We start from the raw sequence: 23,684 nt of genomic DNA, 5'->3' as shown, positions 1-23,684 counted from the left end.
GTAAGTTCTTTTCATTGTTTGGGCGTGAATGTGACGTAGGAAAAGTTTTGTCATACTACGTTGTCCGTGACAGTCATTTGATTCGATACGAATCGCGCGTTCACATTTACGCAAGAGGAAAGAAAATTGTCGAGGTACATGGCAAATTGATAAAAGGAGATTAATTTAGTTTGATTAATGACGAGATTAGATATTTCGAGGCGTTGGTGTGTTCATTGATTTCGAAAGAAGTTCGCTCACACTTCCGAGCGTGATTGATGTTGCCTTGAAAAATGGTTACAATGTAGGTTCAGTTGCGAATAAATCGGTTAGCAAGTATCCCTGCGTATGATTAATTAAAGAGCAGATTTGAATCAAGTATAATTAATTATAAAATTTTACGAGACGTGTCTCTGTTTGTGTTCCATTCTTTTCAAACTTTACAAACACCAATTTACATTAATACGAATATATGATATATATATATATATATATATATATATATATATATATATATATATATATATATATAATGCGTATTATATTGACAGGTATTGATGTTTAGACCAAGCATAGAATAGAAATAAATATTTTACTGTTTCAATATCATTCAGCCAATTTTTATTTCAACACTTTTTGGATTAATTACATATATCGCTATAGTGGGGCGAGAGCAAAGTTCAAATTTTAATTTTAAAGTACAAAGTTTCATTAAAAATCTTAGATAGTAAGACTATCTTTGGAACCTTTGTTGAATTAAACTTTAAATATAGTTTTACGTTCTTTTTAAGTATTATATCAAGTATTATATTACGAGGAAATATCTGTTAGTAACCGCTTAAACTTATAATTAATTTCATGTTAATTTAATTAAGGTTATAGTTAGCGAATTACTGTGAAAGGATACCGGAGGATAATAAAATTTCAAATTTAATCGTCTTCATCACTTTTAATCCAATTTTTATCCTATTATAGTACAATTAACTATAAATATTTCATCTTTTTTGCTTACAGTTCCAATGATCACTATCAGTGGGGTTGTGGGAAAGAAAGTGCACCTTCCTTGTGATATTCGTTCCAACGACAACGACGAAGTCAGCATGGTACTCTGGTACAAAGAGGGTGCTAGTGAGCCAATCTACAGGTGAGCCATTAAACCTTTTACTTGCATAACCAAAAATACGTAAATTCTACTAACACGAAAACCAACCCCCTTTCTCCTTGAGACAGAAAAAGGAAGGACATTGCTTGTTCGCTATTAGATATTTACGCCAAAGTAATATTGCGATAATCTCAATTTATAAACAGCCAGGAAACACTGATGATCAGTGGTAGAAAGAAAAGACACGACGGAACAGCGTGAATAACGAGAGAACACGATAGAAAACTAAATTCTCCCGTACTCCTATCAGCCAATAAAATCCACTGTAATCCCGAATCGTTATTAAAAGCCCCGAATTCATCAGAAGCCTTTAAAAACCAGCCAACGGTTAGAAGGATATCGCGCGAGGCTATGCGACGTCTAAAATTCTCTTGAAACCCGATAATCCGGGAATATAAATTGCCTAGAAGAAATAAAACGGGGAGCACTGCGGGCGTGGTCGTAGGGATGGAGAAGGGACGGTCCAGAAATTCCTCGCGTTATTTTCCACGGTGAACTTCATTTGCTTGCCGACTCGCTATTTCGCTTCCGCGACCCGTGAAATTTTGCATATAGAATGGTGCTTGGCCCGCAAACCTTCGAAGCTCGTCGCTTTCGCGAAGAAGCGCGACACTCTCTATCATAGGGTGGGGGCATGTGGTCGTGGGGGTAGTCGACGTTGCTGCCCGTCGGGTCATATTTAAGAAATGTAATAAGGTGTAAGATATGTGCGGTGGTGGCGATGCATCGTCTCGAGCTTTTCCACCGTTTTCTTCTCTTCCATCCCTAGCAGAAGCGATGTAGGGGTTGAATCGGATGGTTGGAGGCATAGGTCGTTGCCTGTTGTAAAGTCAGTTTAATCCTCGCCGCTAGAGAGGGAACTTTAAATTTAGAGGCAGACAGACACCCCTTGTATCCTCTCGACGAGCTTTTCTTCCTGTCCTCCCCGCGTACCCTTTCCCGGCTGAGGCAGTAAAATATTTATTACGAGACGTGCCGGCTCGCTTATCATACGTGCGCCAGACTGTTAAAGACACGAAATGGCGAATATCGTTTCTTCGGCTTTCACTTGTTTTCCTCGAGTTATCGCGCACCCTCTCATCAACGCTGCGATGTAAAAGCGATGGTAAGCTTTTCATCAGAGTTTTTATAAACGAATTGAGAGAGAATTCGACTTTTTAACTCGGAAAGAAATTATTTTGAGGAATAATTACGATTTAAATCAATTTGAAATTGGTGACGGGACTTTCTCAATGGATTTAACGACGATCGTACGTGTATTTAAATCCCTAAAATGTTTTTTTATTTTTTTTATTTTCAAGAATGTAAAAAGTATATCAAAAGGAAAAAAAAAAGGGAAAAAGACTAGGTTTTGTAAAGATGTGTTATGAAATGAAGCGTATCGAATGTTCACTTTTTAAGAATTGCATTTTTTATTATTACATTTTATTTGTTCTGTTTCAGTTGCTATAGAGAGAAATTCAGTGATATATAGAAAGTTGTGTTTTTGAAATAACATGTAAGCCGGGTGTCCGTATCGGAATTATACGATTTTATGAGTTGCTCGTAAATTCTTAACAAAATCTGGTGCTATACGATGTTTTATTGCTAACATTCACGATCGGTTTATACCAATTCTACGAGGTATAAAAATAGTGCGTGTATTTTACGTACAAAAGTGCACATTTTAGATGCGTAAAACGTGAAAACCACCTCTAAGTTAGGTATGTTATCATAGGTCATCATAGGTATGTTATCGAGTGTCTCGTCTATTGCAAGGATACGTTAAAAATCCCTAACGCTCCAAAAGAAATCCGTCAAATTTCTAAGTTTTGAAGAATTTTAAACTTCATCTATTTGTTATCTTTCTAGACTTTGTAGACTTTCTAGACTATCTAACATATATTTTTATAACTTCAAGTAAAGTTATTTCTTTATAATCTCACACATAGTATATTTACGAAGAAGCCGCAAAATTGAAATCGTTTATAGGCGGTTGTAAATTATTTGCTAATTAATTATGCGAAATATCTAAATATTTAGCATATAAATACAGCAGAGTAAACTAATTATTTCATTTCACACATCAGAGGTGCTTTTAGTTCCAAATGTAGCGCAATAATTTGATTAATAATCCCCCTAATTATATTGCATAACCTTCTTTACAATTGGTCTTAGTCGGCGATAATCTGCCGTTAAATAATATACGCTAGATATGAATTAGGATAGCACATAGAAGCACACAACTCAACCTTTTCAGTAGCAACGCAAATATCGTGTTTCTTTTCCGCACATAATTATAAAAAATAAAATTGAATTAATCACTTCAATAACCGTTAAAATTCCAAATTTTGCTCAAAGCTTCGATGTAAATGAAATATTAATTAATATTTTCGGTTTTATCATGTTTCGCTTTATGTTCGTTTTTTAATTTCTATTTTCTACTCCCTATAATCACAGAAATGATTATTTTCTTTACGATGTAAATCATTTACGTCCTTTTCATATGGTTTGCATAATATTCTACGCTTTGCTTATACTCTGTTTATCAATGTAGACCAAATTTATTCGTTCGTTCGTATAATACGAGAAATAATAACCTTTCAGATTTCTTTAATTAATGCGGCATAATGAAAACGTATGCTGTAAAGAGAAAGCGAATACCTCCTGTGATTATGACTAAGCACTGTTATACCTGATAAACAGGGGTAATTTTTTGACTAATCCAACGAAACGAAACGTTGCTCCGCCCTCGAGCAAACCCATGTCGGGAGATAAGCGCTGGCTTGTTTTATATGTAAATCTAGTTCTCTGTATGTCGCGTCGTAAAACTCCGACGAATTATGATATTATATTTGGAATCTCTTTTACGAGTTAACTTGACTGAGTTGTTAACGTTTTTAAATCTACCCTCTCACCCGTTTAAATCACCTCACCCGTGTTAACCCCGTCGCGTAGTTGCCGCTTAATCTCATTTGTAATCCTATTACACCGATTTATTCGGTCACTTGAATGTTTCACCCCGTCAGGACGTTTCGTTCATTCGATTCTCCCGATTATCGATTCATCTACTTCGTTTTCTTGGCTGACCTTATTTCTACGTTTTCTTCCTTCTTATTCTCCAGTTCCTACTGCTCCTCCACTCTACCGTATTTTCTTTAGACTCGGCCACCGTCAGCTTTTTATGAAATTTTCCGTAATATTTGTGAGATCTCCGAACAGCGTCCTGAATTGCTCTTAAGGGACATCGTTCCATCGAATTGAATCTGTCCAATTTCATTCGCTACTCCCCTTAGAAACCTTCTAAATCGCTTGCATTATACGAATGATCGTCCTGGTGTCGTTCTTTCGCCAAAGGGTTAATAGTTTACTATCGAGGCCGTAGGGAGACAAAAGATGAGAGCGTGTTCTGGCAAAAGACAGGGAAACGCTAGTCAAACATGTTGCAACTTGCAACGTCTGAAGTCACTGTTTTGTAGGTATTCGTTCAATAAGTAATTTCTTTAGAACGTATATAATAAAAATTACTAGAATAATTATTATACCAAATTGTATATTGTACAAGAATTCGTTCCGTGGCTTCGTGAATACGAACTTACTAATACAATGAATTTCGACTAAAATATTTATTTTATCCTATTTATCCTACTCATTTCGTTACAATTTCAAGGAATTGAACATTTCTACTAAATGCTTCTCATTTATCAATACTCTCTGATACCAAATTTACAAACTTAGAGCAAGGAGCCATAGACACGCCACCGATCGTTGCAAATAATCACGAAAGCGAAACTCAGCAAATCAAAGAGGAGCAACATGCTGCATACGGACCACGGGGGAGCAGTTCTTACGATAGTAAGATAGTTCTCCGTGCATTCACGAATGCAGGCGTCGAGTCTTGCTGCGATTCTCGAATCCAGCGCTTGTGATTTCCAATAAAAACGGGGGTTTTCGCCGCGGATCGTCTCGATTTCTATGCAACGCCGCGTTCAGGAACGTTCGATCGGCGATTCTTCTTTCGAAAATCTCCGCGAATCAGTCAGGTGATCGACGAGGCACGTGAGAGACCGGCGATCGATCCGAAGATTCAGCCAAGAGTCGGAAGACTGATAGCTAGGAATCGCTTTGCGGGGTTATCGCTCGTCGAAAGCCAATCGAACGAAGGAATGAACGCGTTATATCCAAGAATCGTTTCAGCCCCGATGGAAAACTGGTGATTTTCTGAAAGGAGACGAGGAATAGGGAATATGTAGAGACCCATATTATACATATGTATTCGTATATGTATGTGTGTGATGTGTTGCATCAATGTGGAGAAGCCCTAAGGGCCGATGGTGCGGCGGCCTCAAGGCAAGCAACCATACGGACGTCCGGACGGCGGCAGCACGTCACGGAAGCGCTTTCCTCGTCTGTTGGAAGTGCGAAGTGGAAGAATTAAATCGTATTTCAACGTCAATGCCGCGGAAGCAGCCGGCAGAGTGGGATAGCTTTGGGAATATTCAGTCACGAGCGGAAATCCGAACTCCCGTGCAGTCGTGGAACGCAATTTAACTTTTAGTCGCTCGTGAGGAACCGTCGGTTTCCATGTTCCTCGGCCTCCTACCAATTCCCACTTCTTTCATTCTCGACCCTCCCTATCTCACTCTCTTTCTCTCTCTTTCTCTCTCTCTCTCTCTCTCTCTCTATCTCTTCACCTTCGTGATACCAGGTAAGAGAAACAGGTAGAGACGACGAGTGAAAGGAGTAAGGCTTAACGTCTCGTTGTCTTTCGATCTTTCCGAAACTTCCGTCTGTCGTTCCACTCGCGGAATCACCTCCTTTCTCGCGGCTCCCTCGTCCTTGACTGTTTAATATGCAATCATGCATGGAGAATAGCTCCCCGGACGAGACTCGACGTATACGCCTACCTCTTTGTCCTGTCCGCATCCTAACTCCGTTATGCTTCTCCCGCTAAGATCCTTCACGGTACAGCGAACAATCTTAAATCGTGACTGGACTTGAACCCTGGCCTCGATATCGGGATTACGTTATAAATAGTAGGATCTTGTTCGGGTGTTTAAAGAAAAATATTTTTTTCGATATTTGAGAAACGGAAAACATTGTGATTTAATCTACATACGACTATCGTTCTTCCGAAAGGATTATTCGGAGATCTTATTATATCTTACGATCTTTGACGATATTCTTTGCAATAGGAAATAATCGTTCGTATAGTAGGTAAATAGTGGGTAAATTATAAACGAAGATTCTTTGACTAAAAATTCTGTTTCAAAATTTCTATTAAATTTATATCTTTTAGTTTTGTCGCCCTTTTAGCAGATCGATAATATATAACAAGAGAAGCTATACATTTGTCATCTGCGCTTTAGAAGTCTTCTTATTACACTTACTTAATATTCATATGATTAAACTTGGAACATTACTAAGTTTCTCGAATGGAAGCTTTCCTTGCTGCTCAATTAGACTCGAGAGACACGATTATTCACTCCATAATCGTGTTACCAATGATTTCGAGATTCGTAGCTAGATCGAAGGCGGAATCGTCGAGGATTTCAGGAGCGATAAGCTCGCGCAAGCATGTTCTCAAGTTCGCACGTTACACCAAGTAAAGTCTACGACGCGAGACGACTCGAAGACCGTTGTCGGCTGTCGGATCTTCGAGATTACAAGTGCTTGTTGCATGAAAATTCTCGTCTCAATTCCATGGGACTTTAGTACTGACTCATATCCAGCAGAAACATTCTCGCGAAGAAATTCGTACTACTTGAAATCTTTTTCGTTACGATATGGGTCGTTTGATAAATCTTTCTTTCGCAGATTTTCAAAGAAAATGAAAAACATATCGTAAGATTACATTAGTAATCGTGTTTTGTACAATTTCAAAAATTAGATCGCAATGTAATAAGAAACAGTAAAGTTTCGTGGATGCTTGTCATTACTACAAAGAACCGATGGTTTCAGCTTCGACGTCCGTGGTCGTCGACAGTTGAACAATGCTCGCCTGTGGTCGTCGCCGACGGCGCTAGGACCAAGAGCTTTTTTTATCACAGCATCGAATCCTGCTAACCTCAGCATCGATCGGTTGGAGACGAAAGACGAAGGGATCTATTGGTGTCGAGTGGACTTCAAGAATTCGCCAACGAGAAAGCAGAAGATGAATCTGACTGTTATAAGTGAGTAGTGCGCCTGTCATTTATCAGAAATTACGTGCAACGTCGGTAGCTGTTCCAATTCTTAAAAAGTCTCAGCGAATATTTCGTATTGCGGTTAATACTGTAATCGTCGGGACTGTAATGTTATACGTCTTCCTTCAGAAATATGGAAACATCTACCAACCTATACAACGCGACGTTCGTTAGTAAGAGAAAGAAAAGATATAAATGAAAAAAGATTTAATTGTATAATTTAATAATCGCATTCGATATATCGTACAATATTAATCTCTCAATGCCAGTTGAATTCCAAATCAGAAAGGTAAGCTATCGTACTAACCACACGACATAACTATCGTCTTGATTAAGACATTTGCTAAGTACACGATATCGTATCTCGTCGAATTCATTTTAGAAAATATTTCTAACGTTGCACGGAACACATTCGTTTACGCTATTCATTGCACGAAATCGTTCGTATTTCTGGCAACGAGAAGAACAATTATATATCCAGTAGGAGAGATAAACGAACCATCCAAGGCTTGCGCAATTTACCGTTTCACGCTTGCACGAATTCCAGCAGGATTTGCTGGTTTTTAACCGTTCATTTCCACGGTTTGCGCGTAATCGTCGACAAAAGAGTATTCACCGAATGGTAAATCACTCGCATCAGCGGAACTCAATTGGCCCTAATCAATCTTTCACGAGTAAATCACGCCGGCACGCAGGTAGCGCGATAGATCAGCCATTCTCAAGCGGCGGACAAATAATCAATCCGCATTTCCGCTGATTCAATCATGCTGCCTCTGTGTGAATATGCGTCTGTATATACACGTGTACATGTGTACGTACGTATGTGTGTTTCGCATAGTGCCTCCGTCGAAGCCGGTGATACTGGACGGGACGACGAGGGACATCTCGAGGTTAGAGGAACCATACAACGAGGGGAGTGACGTGAACCTGATTTGCGAGGTACGAGGTGGCAAGCCGCCCCCGAAGCTGACGTGGTACCTCGACAACACCGTGATAGACGAGTCCTATCACTACAACGCCGACTCTGGCCTGACGGTTAACCGCTTGTCCTATCCTAAAGTTGGAAGGCAACATCTCAAGGCTCGCCTGATATGCGAGGCCAGCAACACTAACCTTGTACTGCCGCAAACCAGGCTGGTCGTTCTCGATGTGAATCGTAAGTTACAGAATCTTATTCGCGACCATATTACTAGATCACGGATATTTACGTATATTCGTAATTTTACGAGTGTAATTGAAAAAATTGCACTCAAGCAGAAGATCGTTTTCTCTAGTAAATATTTAGTAAAAAATATCACGCTTTGGATGTTTTATATATTTCTGCAGATTATAAATTTTCTGTAGATTTTTACATTTTCAAATTTCCCATAGATGCATAAAAATCCACGGTCTAGTTGTGTTACTTTTGTCATTGTTGCATTTTAATCTCTTGTTCGTTAAAAACGCAAAAGCGCTAGCAGTGGACAGAACAAACCTAATGCGTAAAATAATTGTGATGGATAGCTGTAATTAAAAAATTTCCACGCACGTTCTGACCGAATCGCGTTTCTAATACCACGCTGTCCCGATGTATTCCAACAGATATTTTCCAGACATTAATATGAGCGTTTATGGTGGCGTTAGTAAGTACAAGGTGTTTTGGAAAGTAGCTGCCATCGGTCGATGAGAATTTTCCTTAAGACGGAGCTTGCGTTTATTTGCAGATGGGAATGAACGAAATAGGATGATGAATGGAGTCAAAGGAATTCGGATAAATGGTGGATTAGAGTAGAGAATTCAGCAACTTGCTTTGATGTTTGTTTACATTTTATATTGAAAATGTAATACTTTTGAGGTATCTAAAAAATCGAATAAGATATCTCAATATTTTGCTGTGAAAATACCTTTCTTCGACTTTTTGTTCATTTCTCTTCTTCGCATTTTGAAATGACATTACTCCTTTAATCTCATCATTGGTTCTATTTCTGTTCTCATTCCGAGAATTTGAACATCGTGCTTGTCGTAATTCGGAGATAATTGTGTCGTTCAAACTGGTGCAGTTTCAGATAGGAGATTTCTAGATAGAAGATCCAGAAATAGAGAGTTGGCGATTTAATTGTAATTAAAACAGCATATAACGAAGAAAAGGCTAATGAAATCGTTTAAATATACATTTCATTATTTTTGTAAAATTTATATATTTTGGAAACAGTGAAATCTTATAACGTTAGACTTTATTAGGTGCTTCGGGTCTTGGCTAACTTTATATTTCGCTTATAACAAGATCTTATGTCTCTTGTATGTTGTCAGGTGTCAGAAAAATGATAAACTTATCTTGGGTCGTATTATTCCACTAGTTTCAAGAGTTGAAACATATCAAAATATTTTCTAACAATTTCTCTGATCCTTACTGCTTCGAATATCGAAAAAAGTTCTGTTCTTACACATGTGTTGTGATACAATTTATCACATTGAGTACAGTATTTAATTTTTTGTCTACGTGTTGGACATAATAATAAATTTTAAATTAGCGATATAAATAATTTTCTATTATGGACACATACTTTCCGAGAAAATGACATTAAGAACTACGTGTCTATCGTAAATTAAACATTAGATAGAATGCACATATTACTTTCACCTTTCTAAATACCTCGTAATATCTCTTCAGAGTCAACAAAGTATGTTCCCTCAACAGCTTCTCTAAATCATGTACAACGTATTGCAGTTATAATGGCGAAATCGCGCGAATACCAGGCTAAACGGTTACATATTTCCGTCTGCTATAAGTAGATAGAATCATGATACCGGTGACGTCAAGTGGTAAGTATTAACGAGACGCAGGGCGCGTTTCGTGCGATCTCTGGTTCGTGTTGTCGAAACTTTCGCAACGAAATTATACAGAAATCAGCTGCTCTTGCGGCGAATTAACGCATAGGTCATGCAACTTACACGCTTGATTCACGGCAATAAGTTTGGTCTTTTACGGATTCAGACGATCATACGCGCAAACGAGTGAAAGACCAATTAAGAAACGTGTTTGACACTCGTTCGAGAATTTATCTGTATGTATTTCCTTGCTGGTGGTCTGGAGTTCTCATGGTGCATGAACAAGCTTTCTTCATTTGCGAAGAGAATATTAGGCATGACGTCGTATGACAGAAAAAGCAGCAAATCTGATAGACGTTTATTAGATTGAGATTTATTGGTCGAAGTGTGTAAAATATAGTCTTTTAAAAAAGATTTTCGTGGCATTTCGTTTCTCTAAAGTATCCCACGTGACTCAATGTATTTTCTCTGACACTTTAAGTAGATTAGTTTCGTTATTCCAGATTTATACGAGTTATCAGTTCTATAAATTCTCCGATCAGAATTGTTGCAATCGGGGATCATAAGTATCCTCAAACGCTAAAATAACGTCTCCGGTAACTTTCATTTCATTTTTCTCAAATTTAGACTCGCGTAAAATCACAGTAATATTCCGAATATTCGTGACTAGATCGCGGTGACGTGATTTCATTACGTTTTATGCAATTTCAAAAACCATCCGACGATAGAAAACTAAAGATAATAAATCAGAGAAAGCAACTCGAAATATTTCCACATTTTTATTGTATTCTTAACAGCAGATTAATTGCAAATGAATAACGTGACTAATGCTACGTTTTACGGTACAACGAATACAAATGGTTATGCCAACAACTTATCTACTGTTTTACATAACTCAGCACCTCTTTATTTGCCACCATAGCTCATAAAATATATCTTTCTCGGTTACACTCAATTGGTTCCATTTAAATATATATCTATAGCTTTTAATCGACATCGATCAACGCTACATAAATATTTGCAGCAGAAAAATCCAGAGAATATTCATGCCACGAAAGAAACAGTACTACGGTAGAAAGATCCTCGTACGACTATCAGAATTAAAGTCCAATTCGAACTAATCTGCAGGGGAATCAGAGGAAAATCCGGCGTGCTAGATTCCGGCGATAAACGCTTCAAAGTAATATTCTTCGCGGCTCGCGAAGCCACCTGACCCGAGGCTTGATCGGCCTCTGCCCCGGTTATCGTTCTATCTACCATCGCGGTTAAACAATTCGCCACGACGATTTCTCGGAGCTGAGCCGAGCCGACGGACTCTCGCTACCGAACGCCTTTTCACGTGGTCCTGCCAGGACAAGGTGTTCACGCGCTGAACCTATTAGTCGTCCGCTCGAGATTGGTCAGCGAAGATAACAGTAACGCCTCTCGCAAGACGGATCAGTGGATCGCGTGCTTTCTAGGTCCGCGGCTTCGATTCCGTGTTTCTACGCGAGCTCTTGGCGTGTTCAGCCGTTGTCGGTCGATACTTGTGACGAGGCGTCGTATGTGTAGTATATATATGCGCATGTGTATATATAGAGTGTTCCAATAATCATGATACGTCAGCGTGCAGGTGATTCTACACGAACAAATAAATCGAAGATACGTATGTAGAACAGAATCTTTGCATATTGCAAAGACAGAGTATCTCGGGATAATCGTACTACAGTCGGTATGAAAGTGATTCTACGCGAATAAATAAGCGAAAAATGTAGAATAAAATTTGTTCGTTTAAGCCCTCGTTTCCAAGAAAATAGAGTTTCGTAGTGTTTGGTTAAAGATTGGCCAGATACACGCGTACTTGATGAGAATTCTCGAATTTAATTTTCTCAGAAACGAAACATCGCGCGAAGAAATGTTATTCTACGCTTCTCGACTTATCATCGCAAGTAGGTCGACCTCCTGTCGATTATTCGCTTCGGTCTAATCTAAAATTAATCGATATATTTGACAAATTTTCAAACTCGATTTTATCGGAAATAAAAGGTCATATGCAAAATTGTTACTCTATATTTTCGACTAATTTCTACATGTAGAATCGTCTTCGACGATCGTACCGTGAGTATCGAGACACTCGATGTATGTGTGCGATTGTGTTTGCCGCTAGTTTCTGCTTTCTACGAGCTAAAGAATACGCGCTTGTACGACCGCGGCACGCGTTTAGGTGTTACCGAGCAAAGAGCTGCTTGGGGTGACGAGATAGATATATTGTACAAGCGGTGGCTGAAGGGTGTTCCACTTCGGAGAAGCTAGAAGCGCTGCCTTACTTGCAAGAATAGAGTTAGGGCGAGGGTTAGGGAGTCGTAACCATTACGAGGGGTAAAACTATTCGAACCGAGCGATAACGTTAATGTAAACACGCGTGAAACGATTAGTAGCTTGAGTTATAGTTCGTGCTTTTAACTCGAACGTCGGTATCTGATCCTGACGATCGCCATATCGGTATACTGTTCGACTTTGGATAAGAGAAATTTGGATAAGTAGAAATTTCTTTCATCCGCTAAATATGTACATATTCTGACAAGTTATCTTGGATATTTTATACATTTTTTCTTATATTATGAGAATCGTAGGTATTATTTGGCAACTTTAGATTTTTCGTAAACACATGAAAAAACTGCGATCTAGACTCTATCATTTTAAGAAAATTATCAGGAAATTACGATCTAGTGCATTGTGGCACGTGAAATTAATCAATTACGTATTTCTAAGAAGATAATCTTCATCTAATGTTGATACGTATCGTAATAAATAATAGTTTTTTCCGTTCAGGAATATAATATATCCAATTTTTATGAAAATTAGTATGTTTTAAATTAATATACGATGATAAAGCACTTTTGAAAACTATATATATGTAAGTTTAAACCAATTATAAATATATTTTATGTCTTATTAACGTTGAAATTTCAATTTTATATAGAATAATTAAATGTTATTACGGAACAAAATACAAGTTCAAATGAAATGCAGAACCCGAAGGTAATCTGTTGTTTTTGAATTTTTATTTCCCATTTAACTTACTATAAATAATTTAACACAATTTAACATAAAAAGTTCCAATTTAGTTAAAATCAATATTTTTGTAAAAACGTCTGGCATTTAATTTTTGACCAATCGCCACCATTTTACTATAGAAGCTTCGCGTAATCAATGAAAATTCTCCAACACAATTTATATCATGTTCCTTTATTACAATATTTGCACATACCAATAATAAATAGGTACACGGCTGCATATTGGGATACTGCGAATTTCGCTGATAAATTACCGGATATTATAATCAGAGGAATTGAATTTCTCCAACTGTAGGAAACGCGCGTAGGAATCAATTATCTCGTTTCACAGAGAGACCAATCCCCTAAATTCCTAATTGACAAGCGTTGCCTGCGCCGCGTAAGAGCTGATGGAGGTCGGCCGAGCTGCCGTTTGATTAATTCGTATCAAAGAACGGTTGTAAATAAATTTAGACGTACGAACACGGCCTGCTTGCGGTTAGCCGATTTCGACAGTGGCGCGCGATGGTATAGGAAAGTACACATAACCAGCTATAATTTCATATATATCCCCCCTCCCCCGAGGTGATAGCTATTAATTCGAAGCATTGCCAGCCCGTAGCAAGTTTCATTCAACAGTACAAATAATAATAAGCATTCCCGTTCCTGGTACCGGTTGGTTTACCGCCAATAAATTCTCTTTTAATTGTTCAGCCCGCATTAACGTTACCGATTCGACTGCCAATTAAATGTCCTTAAGCGATACGGTGTTCGATGGCCAAGCAACTTTGCTTTTTCGCGAATCCTTTCGCTTCTTCTATGTACTTCGATTTTCTTCCTTCCTTTCTAGAAATGTTCCCGGAGAACTTTATCGTTTTTCATTAAAGTAGCCCCGGGTCAATCTCACCGTTTTTCGCCTCTGTGACCAAGTTCGAATTTCGTTCAATGACGGAGTTGGTGTTTGAACGTTTTTCATCTTTTATCGCTTTAACGTTATATATGATGGTCGTTAATACAGAAAATAGGAAGAACGATAAATTACTAGATAATTGATAATTCGTGCGATTAAAATCTGTTTGATAGCCCAAGTGAAATATTTTTGCGAAAGAAACTACAGCGTTGATTTATTTTGGTAATTTGTGATTTCTTTCTCGGTATCTTGACCCATTTCAGACTAATTGGCCTATAGACACTGAAGTAACTTTTGGAAAAACCAGGTTGTTATAATTTTCATTTGTTGGGATTAAGATCCTATTATAAACGTGACTCATATACGATCTATTTAATTATAGTCATTGTTAAAAGAGAAATTCGTCTGAAAAGGGACGAATATGATATTTTAATAAGCGTTATAGTATTATTAGTGACCTTAATGCTTCAGTCGCAAATATTTTTACTTTTTAAAGAAATATATATAGTGAAAACGTTCTTATCCTTTTCTTAGTCCTCGTATTTGAATCTTGCGGTAGACTATTATGAATTAATCAGAAGTTTCGTTCTCGTGGAGAAACTAAAGATAAATATGCAGACGTACATCACTGTACAATCATAGATATTTGTATCCTATGACTAGTTGATTTCTAAGAAAACCTGTATAATACGTAGAAGGGAAAGTAGAACTATGAACGCCTATAACAAGAAATAACTGTCAATTATCTACATATCATAGCAAAATCAATTTCATAGCAAAAGTATCAACAGTTGGAAAAAATTTATGCCAATTATTAAAGAAAGCTTATTTTACTAACATAATTTATTACATTAGTACAATAAGCCTGCATAATTGTATAACCTTCAATCAGTTCCATTAATATCTGAAACATAAAATTTGAATTAATTCAATGCGTAAGTGGTTTATTTATTATATAAATAATAGATTCTATTTTATTATATTGTTCATTTATTATTTCTGTAATTCAAGTAGTTTCACGTGATACATCAAATAATTTACACGATACTTGATACTTAACAATTAGGAGCATGAATTTCAAAGTTGATTACAAATTATTGTAACATTTACAATCATAGTACATATGTATATCTGTATCGTATATATATACTATATATAATATCATAGAGTATCATATTTTGTTCTAGACTGTGCATTGTTACTGCAAGCATTAGATTTAATATTTAATTGTATTTATTAAAAGAGAGTTATGTGTCAGTAAAAGCGAAAAAGTGATATCTCCCAAATTAATTGCCAATACAAGTTGTCAGCCGTTAACAATTTCGTTCCATTTAACACGGAACCTAACAAAATGTTGGTTGTTTAATCTGTTAATCGTATCCTCCATAATCAACGAAACGTAAAATTGTAAATATATTTCACGAGAAGTACGTAAATAGATACGTTGAGCGTCAATTGGATTGTGGGAATTCAACAACTAATTCTCTTTTAATATCTAAATTCCTGCAATTTACAAAATGTTATGTCAATGAAGGATTAAAGGCCAATACAAACGGCCATTGTATTATTGATATGTATCGCTACTCTGATTATCGCTAATTCATATCTCATTGATCTGAATGCTCACTAAACGCGTGCTCGTACGCGACTATCCGTGACGATGCAGATGCACGGTTGTAGTCGGTCGCAATATTTACTCGAACGCGGTGATGCACGTCAAAACTGTTCACGGGATGATAATTAATAATGGACTCAGCGCGATGCGCAGTCGTGCCCCTCTTTTCGCCGACTTATTCCGATTGTCTGTGAGAACTTATCGTGCTACCGTTTGTATCGTGAAAAGCAATCTTCTGTGAAATTCTCGCCAAATTTTATGCGACTTTAAATTTCCTTTAAATTCTGGTTACTTTCAGATTGCAGCCGATCGACTTGCTTCTTTCATTTCTTCCAATCGACAATGGTGCTTTTTAAGCATATTTAGATTCACTGTTATGATTCATATCGTATACTAATAACTGTAACTAACTTCTTGAGTCTTTAGTAGAAAAGTAAAGAAAGTTCAAAAATAAAATATTATGCGGCCTTGATACGTCGTTTTCTAAACGTGAATTTATTCATGGTATGTTACATGTTCTGACATGCAATAGGCTATAAACAGACTGCAGATGTTTATGCGGGTATAGTATATCAAAAATGCAAAATGTAGGTAAAGGATGTTGTCGAATACGTCGAGAAAAAGATTACACGTACATCTGTCTACATATTAATCGTTGTGTTATGTCAAAAACTTATGTGTATGTATATGCAGAAATGCAATTTGATAGGCGTGCAACAAGCGTATTGTCGATTCTTAGAGAATTATTCGAATAGAAAACGACAACGTAGCGCCGTGATAAACAGGCGTGGGGACATTAAGTTACATTGTGTAGCGTCAACTACACAGGTGTTAACTCACGATTTCGATAGTTAGCGTACATCTATGTAAACGATGGACGTGCACCAGTGGTCAATAGAACGTGCGTCGTGTGAACAAAGCTTACACACTCAGATTAACGATAATAGCACAAGGTGAACTTAGTCGTGAACTTATTAGAGTAGTGCGCTACACGTAATTACGTGCGATAAAGATGCGAATACACTTAACGTTTCCTGCTGTTCGTCCTAATTTTTTAATTTGTACGTTGTTGTATTTAAAGTTTAGACCGTGCGTGTTGCGTTTTATGTGGAACATTGTTTCCTTGGAAATTTAATGCATATGTAGTTGTGTTTCCTTGAATTTTCTTCGTGCTATTTTACCGACAACATTGAATACTTTCCTTTGTAGATTTTCTGATAAAAATATAGAATTTGAATAGGTAATATAGAATTCTTGGAACATAAAAATTGCGAATTTTGTAGCTTCTGTTTCAAATGTTTCATATTTTCTTTAAAACAGTCATGGATGAAATTTTTAAAGCAGAAAGAAATCTATTGCTTGAAATTTCTAAAGCAGAAAGAGATCTATTAGCTGAAATTTCACCTATGCCAGTGCATCTGTAATGGCTCTATTCTGATATTATGCATTTTGAAACCCAAAGCTCTATACAATTTTTAGAATGTTAAGTAAGTCTTAAAAATATTATAGTAGTATACTATACAATATTGGTAGCATATAACAGACAGTATATCTGAATTAAAGTTGAAGAGAACTGTAATATTTTTTGCAAAATGAAAGAAACCGAAATTATCATATACAAATCATTTTATAACGAAAAAGTTCGCTGCAAAGCAAAAAATGTAAGCAAAAAATATAAGAACGTAATAAATTCGTTTGATAAATCTGGATTGATTATCATGTATAGATGTACCTACGCGTGAAGACAGTAACGAGTATACTGTTTTACACCGTTCGTATTAACTGTCTCAATTGTAAAAGTAAAGAGATTCTCAAATGAAGCGATACGAAAAATCATAGAAAAGTACGAATCAAACCTTTCGTTTGACATTGTAAAACAATTCGAAGAATCATTCGGAGCAGATTTTCTCCGTAATTGATGGCAAAAAGTACAGTCGATTCTCTTCTGCTTCTTAAAAGGCAGGAAGGCGTGATCACGATGCAACAACACGCGATGCTTCGTGCACCAAACGATACAGCCTTTGATTTCAGCTATGCCATTCTTATCGATGCTTGATACATGTTCCTGACATGTCTCGCACGAAACGAACTTTTGCGATTCTTGTCCACGATTTTTCAAACATCGCGGTCTAATTGAAAGTTGAAATTGTCGCACTCTCCATTAATTTAACTCGTGATTTTATTTTTATCTCGTCATTTTGTTCTCTTTTTAAAATACGATAATTATTTGGTTAAAATAAATCGTCATATTGTCAGAATTCTCGTGTATGTTATTAACCTTAATTTTTTAACCTCTTGTCTTACGATCTTTTCAGCATTAAAGCGTTTCAGCGTTTGTTATTGTCATACTGTATCGAATGCAAAATATTGAAATTAATTTTTATTTATAAATATTTCATCTGACAAATGAAAACAAAATGTAGGGTTTAGGCTAATCTCTGTTACAAAAAAATGTCCCTTTATCGAATCAGAACAGTTTGTGGAATAAATGGTGTTATAATTTGGCAAGTAGAGTAACATTAAAAGAGTCAGCCGACATCGTAAACACGTAGAAAGCTTGCAATGAAATATCATTGACTATGCCAATCATACAAATTGTAATATACTCAAAACATTAAAAAACGAAATTACTAATTAATTATCTTTAATAGTATTAATACTAAACAATTATTTATTATATCATGGTAATACGAAAATATCTTACAAACAGAGAAGTAAATTAACTTCAATTTTAATTTTTTCCAGTAAATTAGCACAAAAATTTTCTGAGGATATTAAAACACTCCTCATAATGCTCGTAAGATGAAAGCCTTTGAATTCTTACGACTTCTACACACTCTTCAGTACACACATTCATTCTGCTACTCATTCGATTTGAATCTCATTTAAATTCCTTTATTCATTCTTCTGTTTATTCATCAATCCTACCACTTATTCATCTTTTCAAATTGGTTTTACTCAAAAGGCAATATTATTCAAATTCTTAGAAATAATCTTTAATTACAATCTTTATATTCTTTCCTGTAACTGAATTCTCTTTATTTTTTAACTTTTTATATAATCCACGATAATCAATAGACATAACGAGGAATCGTATTATTAATGATATAACAATAAGTATTTTAATTTACAAAATCCTATAGACATGAAAGTGTACCAGTAAACTGAATGAACTTGGCGCCCCCAAATGCGAGTTTTTAACAAACCAAACAACATTCGCTTGTCCACATTTATTCAAGAAACATTTTCGTTTGTCTTCCCTTCAAAACGATGTTATCACCAAATTTTAAAAAAAGTGGCATGGATTTGATATCCCCAAATGCGAGCTTTTACAAAAACCAAGCTGCATTCGGTTGTTCACAATTTTTTTACGTTTGTCCATCCAGAATTTTCGTTCGTCCACCCTCGAAAAAGAAGTTATCACCAAATGAAAATTTCAAACAATTTGTAATCAGCGCCCCGTGAACTTTTTCGTTGACTTTCAAGTGAGATATGTTTGTTCACCCAGAATTTTTGTTTGTCCGCCATTTATAAAAAAAAGTTATTGCTAAATGAAAATTTAAAAGGACTGGTACATTTTTGGGGCGGAAAGACAAACGAAAATTTTGGTTGGGTGAATGTGGGCATATCGTGGACAAACGAATGTCGTTTGGTTTTTGTAAAAATTCGCATTTGGGGATGTTAACTGCACCCAACTGTAGTAGCAATGCCATGTCTTAACAATTGCTAAAAACAGTCGAGATTGTCGAAAATTTCAGACACTACCTTCTTTGATCACTTATCATCTCATAAGGCTCCGTTTTGACCTGAAAGTGAAAATCTAGAAAACAGAAATTCGCATTGCAACTTGTTATCTTAAGATACATATGCTTCCGATTGACCATAACGTTCAATTTTATATGACATGTCTTTCTGGTTTTATATCTATAATTTTTCACAATGTATCATTCTATCTAGTTGTTTAACTGTCATTGTGATTTTATTCCCGGCTGATACAATGAATTCGATTTCTATGACATACAACTCTCTCGTGTAAATGGTGTTTCCTACGAACGTCAACGTTAATGAGTTAACATAACTATAGCCGTTCATTATCGATTTGAAGTATAACAAAATGTTGAAGTTTAGAAAGTCGTAACGAGTTATAATCGTTACAGTATAACATCTCGTGTGAACACGCGATAGTGACACGTAACATCTCGATCGTGGTACATAATCTTCGTTGTGTTATCGATAACCATCGATGCATAAACTGCCACGGGAACAAGACAATCTCGTTTCTTCTTTCCTCCCTCACAAGCTACAGAAAAGTTCGTTTGGTATCCAAAAATCGAATGTTTCGAGAAACGAAAATCTTTATAAACGCGAACGTATGTATCCGTTGGTGAGTGAAAGGAGAATGGGGGTTGGTCGAGCGACGAGAAGGATCGCCATCGCACATAGGGTAACAGCGAAGCCACGAAACGGAACGGAGGAACCAATTTCAGAGAAGTGGCTACCGGCTAATGGCAATTAGGGGTTGTACGAGTGGCTGGTTGCGGCAGCGCATAAGCGTGCGCTGGAATTTACGAGGCAGACCGCGCGATGGGCAACGTGGTATTATAGATCGTGCTAGATACAACTGGCCTTTTGTTTTCAGTCTCGATCGTTATTAAATTTCTACCGATGAACGGCCAGTAAAATGTAACTAGTCGGTGGTACAGGCTTTGTGGAATATAAGACGAGAAAGAATACGCGAACGGACACGCAACGTTATTCTGCCCTTTCTTTAATTTTGTAAATTTAATAATAATTTGGCCAACTCAAATTGTTAGTTTCTTGTAATATTTTGACGAGTTGTTTCATAATATCAAGACACTGTCGTATATATGTGTCGGGTTCTCATTATGATTAGGGTTAGAGGCGTGAAACGAATCTTCATTTGGATTACACATTGTCGTTATACAATAGAGAAGACATTGACTGGTTGACTAGCAAATATGATTATTAGTACAAGTGTGGATATTGCAGAATTGACAAGTAACCCCGGTGATTAGACACTAATGACAATGGTCTTAGGGTAGAAAACGAATCCACGGTCGACGGGATAACAAATGTACTTTCTTCCAAAGTCTAAGTTGGACTCGATTTACTTGTCTACGATACAAGTATTACTAAACTAGCTCTCTGTTAAAACGTAAAATATTCAGCGAGCGTAAAGACGCTATGTAACTCGCTAGTGAAACCTCACGAGAGAATGACTTTCCGTCGCGATGATGCTGCAGAGGAAAACTATGATGGAGTCTGTCTAAGGACACGAGATCATCGAATTGAATGACGACAGTTGCTTAATTACGGCTATGATTAGAATCTAGATTATAATGTTCGGGGATTTTGCCAAATTTCCAAAGGGGAGGCTTCGGTGTCCTTTCATCTCCGACATATATATATGTAATATCGTGGAAAAGGGCCTAAGAAACATCGAGTTAACCATAAGCAATGTCGCGAGAGCTGGATAGTTTTGTAGAAACGTGACCCTTGCAACGAGCGTCTGCGGAACACGTGCGTGGTGGGCCTAAGAAAAGACAAAGGGATGCTAGAACGGTCAGAGGGTCAGTTGAGAAGCGGCAGTGCGTCGGTTGAGAAGACACAGAGTGTGAGTTGAGAAGCGACAGTGTCGGTGGAGAAGTCAGTTGAGAAGCGGCAGTGTTAGTTGAGAAGTCGCAGAGTGTGAGTTGAGAAGTCGAAGAGAGTCAGTGGAAAAGCCACAGAGTGTGAATGAAGGAGCCGGAGAGTATGAATCGGGAAGTTGAGAACCGAGTATGATAATAAGACGTACGACGATATAGTAATCAGTTTTTTGTATTGAGTATCGCTTGTTAAACTAAACTTAACTCCAAATAAAACATCATTACTTGTCCTTACTCTAAGGCCCATATAAGTTACCACGTATATCTTGATGTGAAATTTTAGTTAATTCGATAGAAGAGATGTATGACATTTTCGTTGCTAACCGTATTCGTAGATCACATTCGATAACACGTTAAAGTGGTGAAACAATTATCGTAAACAGAATGTTGCAGCGACTCGTTGGCGTTGCACATGCCTTATTCTGCGTGATTAAGGCGATCCAATATTGCATGCAATAATTGCAATCAATAGACGTTCCAAGATTTATCGCTGATGGAAATGGACAGGCGGTACATATATGCATTTACCGTGACAGATGTATACGTTCGAACCTATGAATTTCCGTAGTCAACGCACAAGCGACGACGTTAATAGGAAATTCAATATTCTCTATCGTTCATCCTGCAAAATTGCTCGATATAAGTAGCCGCTGATAATTGCAATGAAACGTTTGCATATGTTATACAACCAATACGTAGCAGCGTGCTGTATATTTAACGAAGAACAAACACTTCTAGCATTATACGTGCTTTAAAATATGTTTATGCGTTATATAACATTGAAATTAAATTTCCAATTATAAAGTTGTTAATAAATTTTGCCTAAAGGCAGCATGATCGGGTATATGTAATTACAAACAATTGAATAGCAAGAATTACAGAATTCGTTAAATATTTGATTCTCATCTGCGACAAATATTGACTGTAAAGATGAGTAGCTGTATTACTAAAAACTCCGTGTACGAAAATTGCTATCACTTTTCAAAGTGAGTTATGAAATTTAATATTCCAGACGTAAAACTTGTTACGGAGATTAAAACTGAGAAAGTTTTCAACCCTCTAGACCAACTACTTTAATAATTAAACTTAAGTGATTGAATAGGTTTAAGAATACGATACGAACGGATGATACTCTTAATTCTAAGTAAGAATATCATAATTTACGTACTTGAGACGTATGATTAACTCTCTGTAATTGAAACTTTATTTCCTTGAATACTTTCGCATTAATTCGTTTCAGTTCGTTTTAATTTAAGGCCCGGAAATTGGCAAGAAAATCGTTTAATTTCAATAGACCGGAAAACACAGGGGTTGTTGACATAACCAAGAAATTAAATAATTGAGATTTACCGCAGTACCATGCCGTCGGCATTTTAAGAGGTTCTTTCGACATGTAAGACGCCCTTCTTCGAGTCTCTCTCGCTCGTTTACGCGGCAATAAACGCCTTGAAAGATTCTCCTTAACCCTAAGCAACGTAATATTTCCGCGAAACACGTGCGGCTTATACGTTTCTATTCCGTTTCTGTAATTTCGAAGACGCTATTTCTGAAGTTGCCTCGTTCCAACTACTTGGTATAATTTATCGTTTACTTATCGGTAAGAGTACAATGCTTCGGCACTTTTCTGACATATATATACAGTGAATTATAAAAATATTGAAACAACTATTGTACAGACCTTAATAATAATTCGTACACTATTGGCAAATTCAAACATTTTCACTAATAATCGACCAAAACCTTCAAAATATATTTATGTACAGCAATGTACAGCGAGTCGTTAGCGCAACGATGTAAAACATTTTCGGCGATCGAGTTGAATATGAACTTGTTACATGGAGTTTAAGAAAGGCCTGTCTCTATTTGCTAAATAGAATTAGACATTCTTGTCTTATCGTTCCCTTGGATTCGTTCACATTATCTCGACGCGTGGAGCACCACGAAAATGGGACGACAGGACAGGACGCTTCGTCGGAATAATTTGCAGTTTTCACGAACGACAGAGCCAAGAGGATAAGTTCGGAAAGTGGCAGCGCTCGCATAAGTTGGTTAAAGTTAAGTTGTTCAGGGAGAAAATTTGTTTTTGTAACTAGGTGAGAGTTGATTATATAACGTGCTTTAGAACAAACTATGTCTAGTTAAGAATCTTCTCGCGAAATTTTAATTCCTTCTTACTTATTTCGTTGCATGTTTATCGTGTCGTTATTCGCGTTAAATTATGCTGATATCGCATCCAATGCTATCTTGTTTTTGCGAGTTTTAATAGTTAGAAGATTTGAATTATATTAATATGTTCTTTGTGTACTTACACTCGTATACAATGCAAATGCAAATTGACTTGT

At 36.8% G+C, this 23,684-nt stretch overlaps 1 protein-coding gene across 1 annotated transcript in view; it reads left to right on the top strand.

Annotated features, from left to right (window-relative positions):
• Positions 1 to 23,684, top strand: part of LOC126871794 (hemicentin-2-like) — a 166,450-nt gene that overhangs the window by 100,140 nt on the left and 42,626 nt on the right. The window contains exons 2-4 of the mRNA XM_050631028.1: positions 994 to 1,123; positions 7,082 to 7,293; positions 8,144 to 8,461. Of these exons, the coding sequence (XP_050486985.1) occupies positions 994 to 1,123; positions 7,082 to 7,293; positions 8,144 to 8,461 (660 nt within the window). The remainder of the gene's footprint in view (positions 1 to 993; positions 1,124 to 7,081; positions 7,294 to 8,143; positions 8,462 to 23,684) is intronic.

Source organism: Bombus huntii, chromosome 12 (assembly GCF_024542735.1).
Source record: "Bombus huntii isolate Logan2020A chromosome 12, iyBomHunt1.1, whole genome shotgun sequence".
NCBI lineage: Eukaryota > Metazoa > Arthropoda > Insecta > Hymenoptera > Apidae > Bombus > Bombus huntii.
Note: the sequence above shows the minus strand (reverse complement) of the source record. Positions and strands in the feature narration are given on the sequence as shown.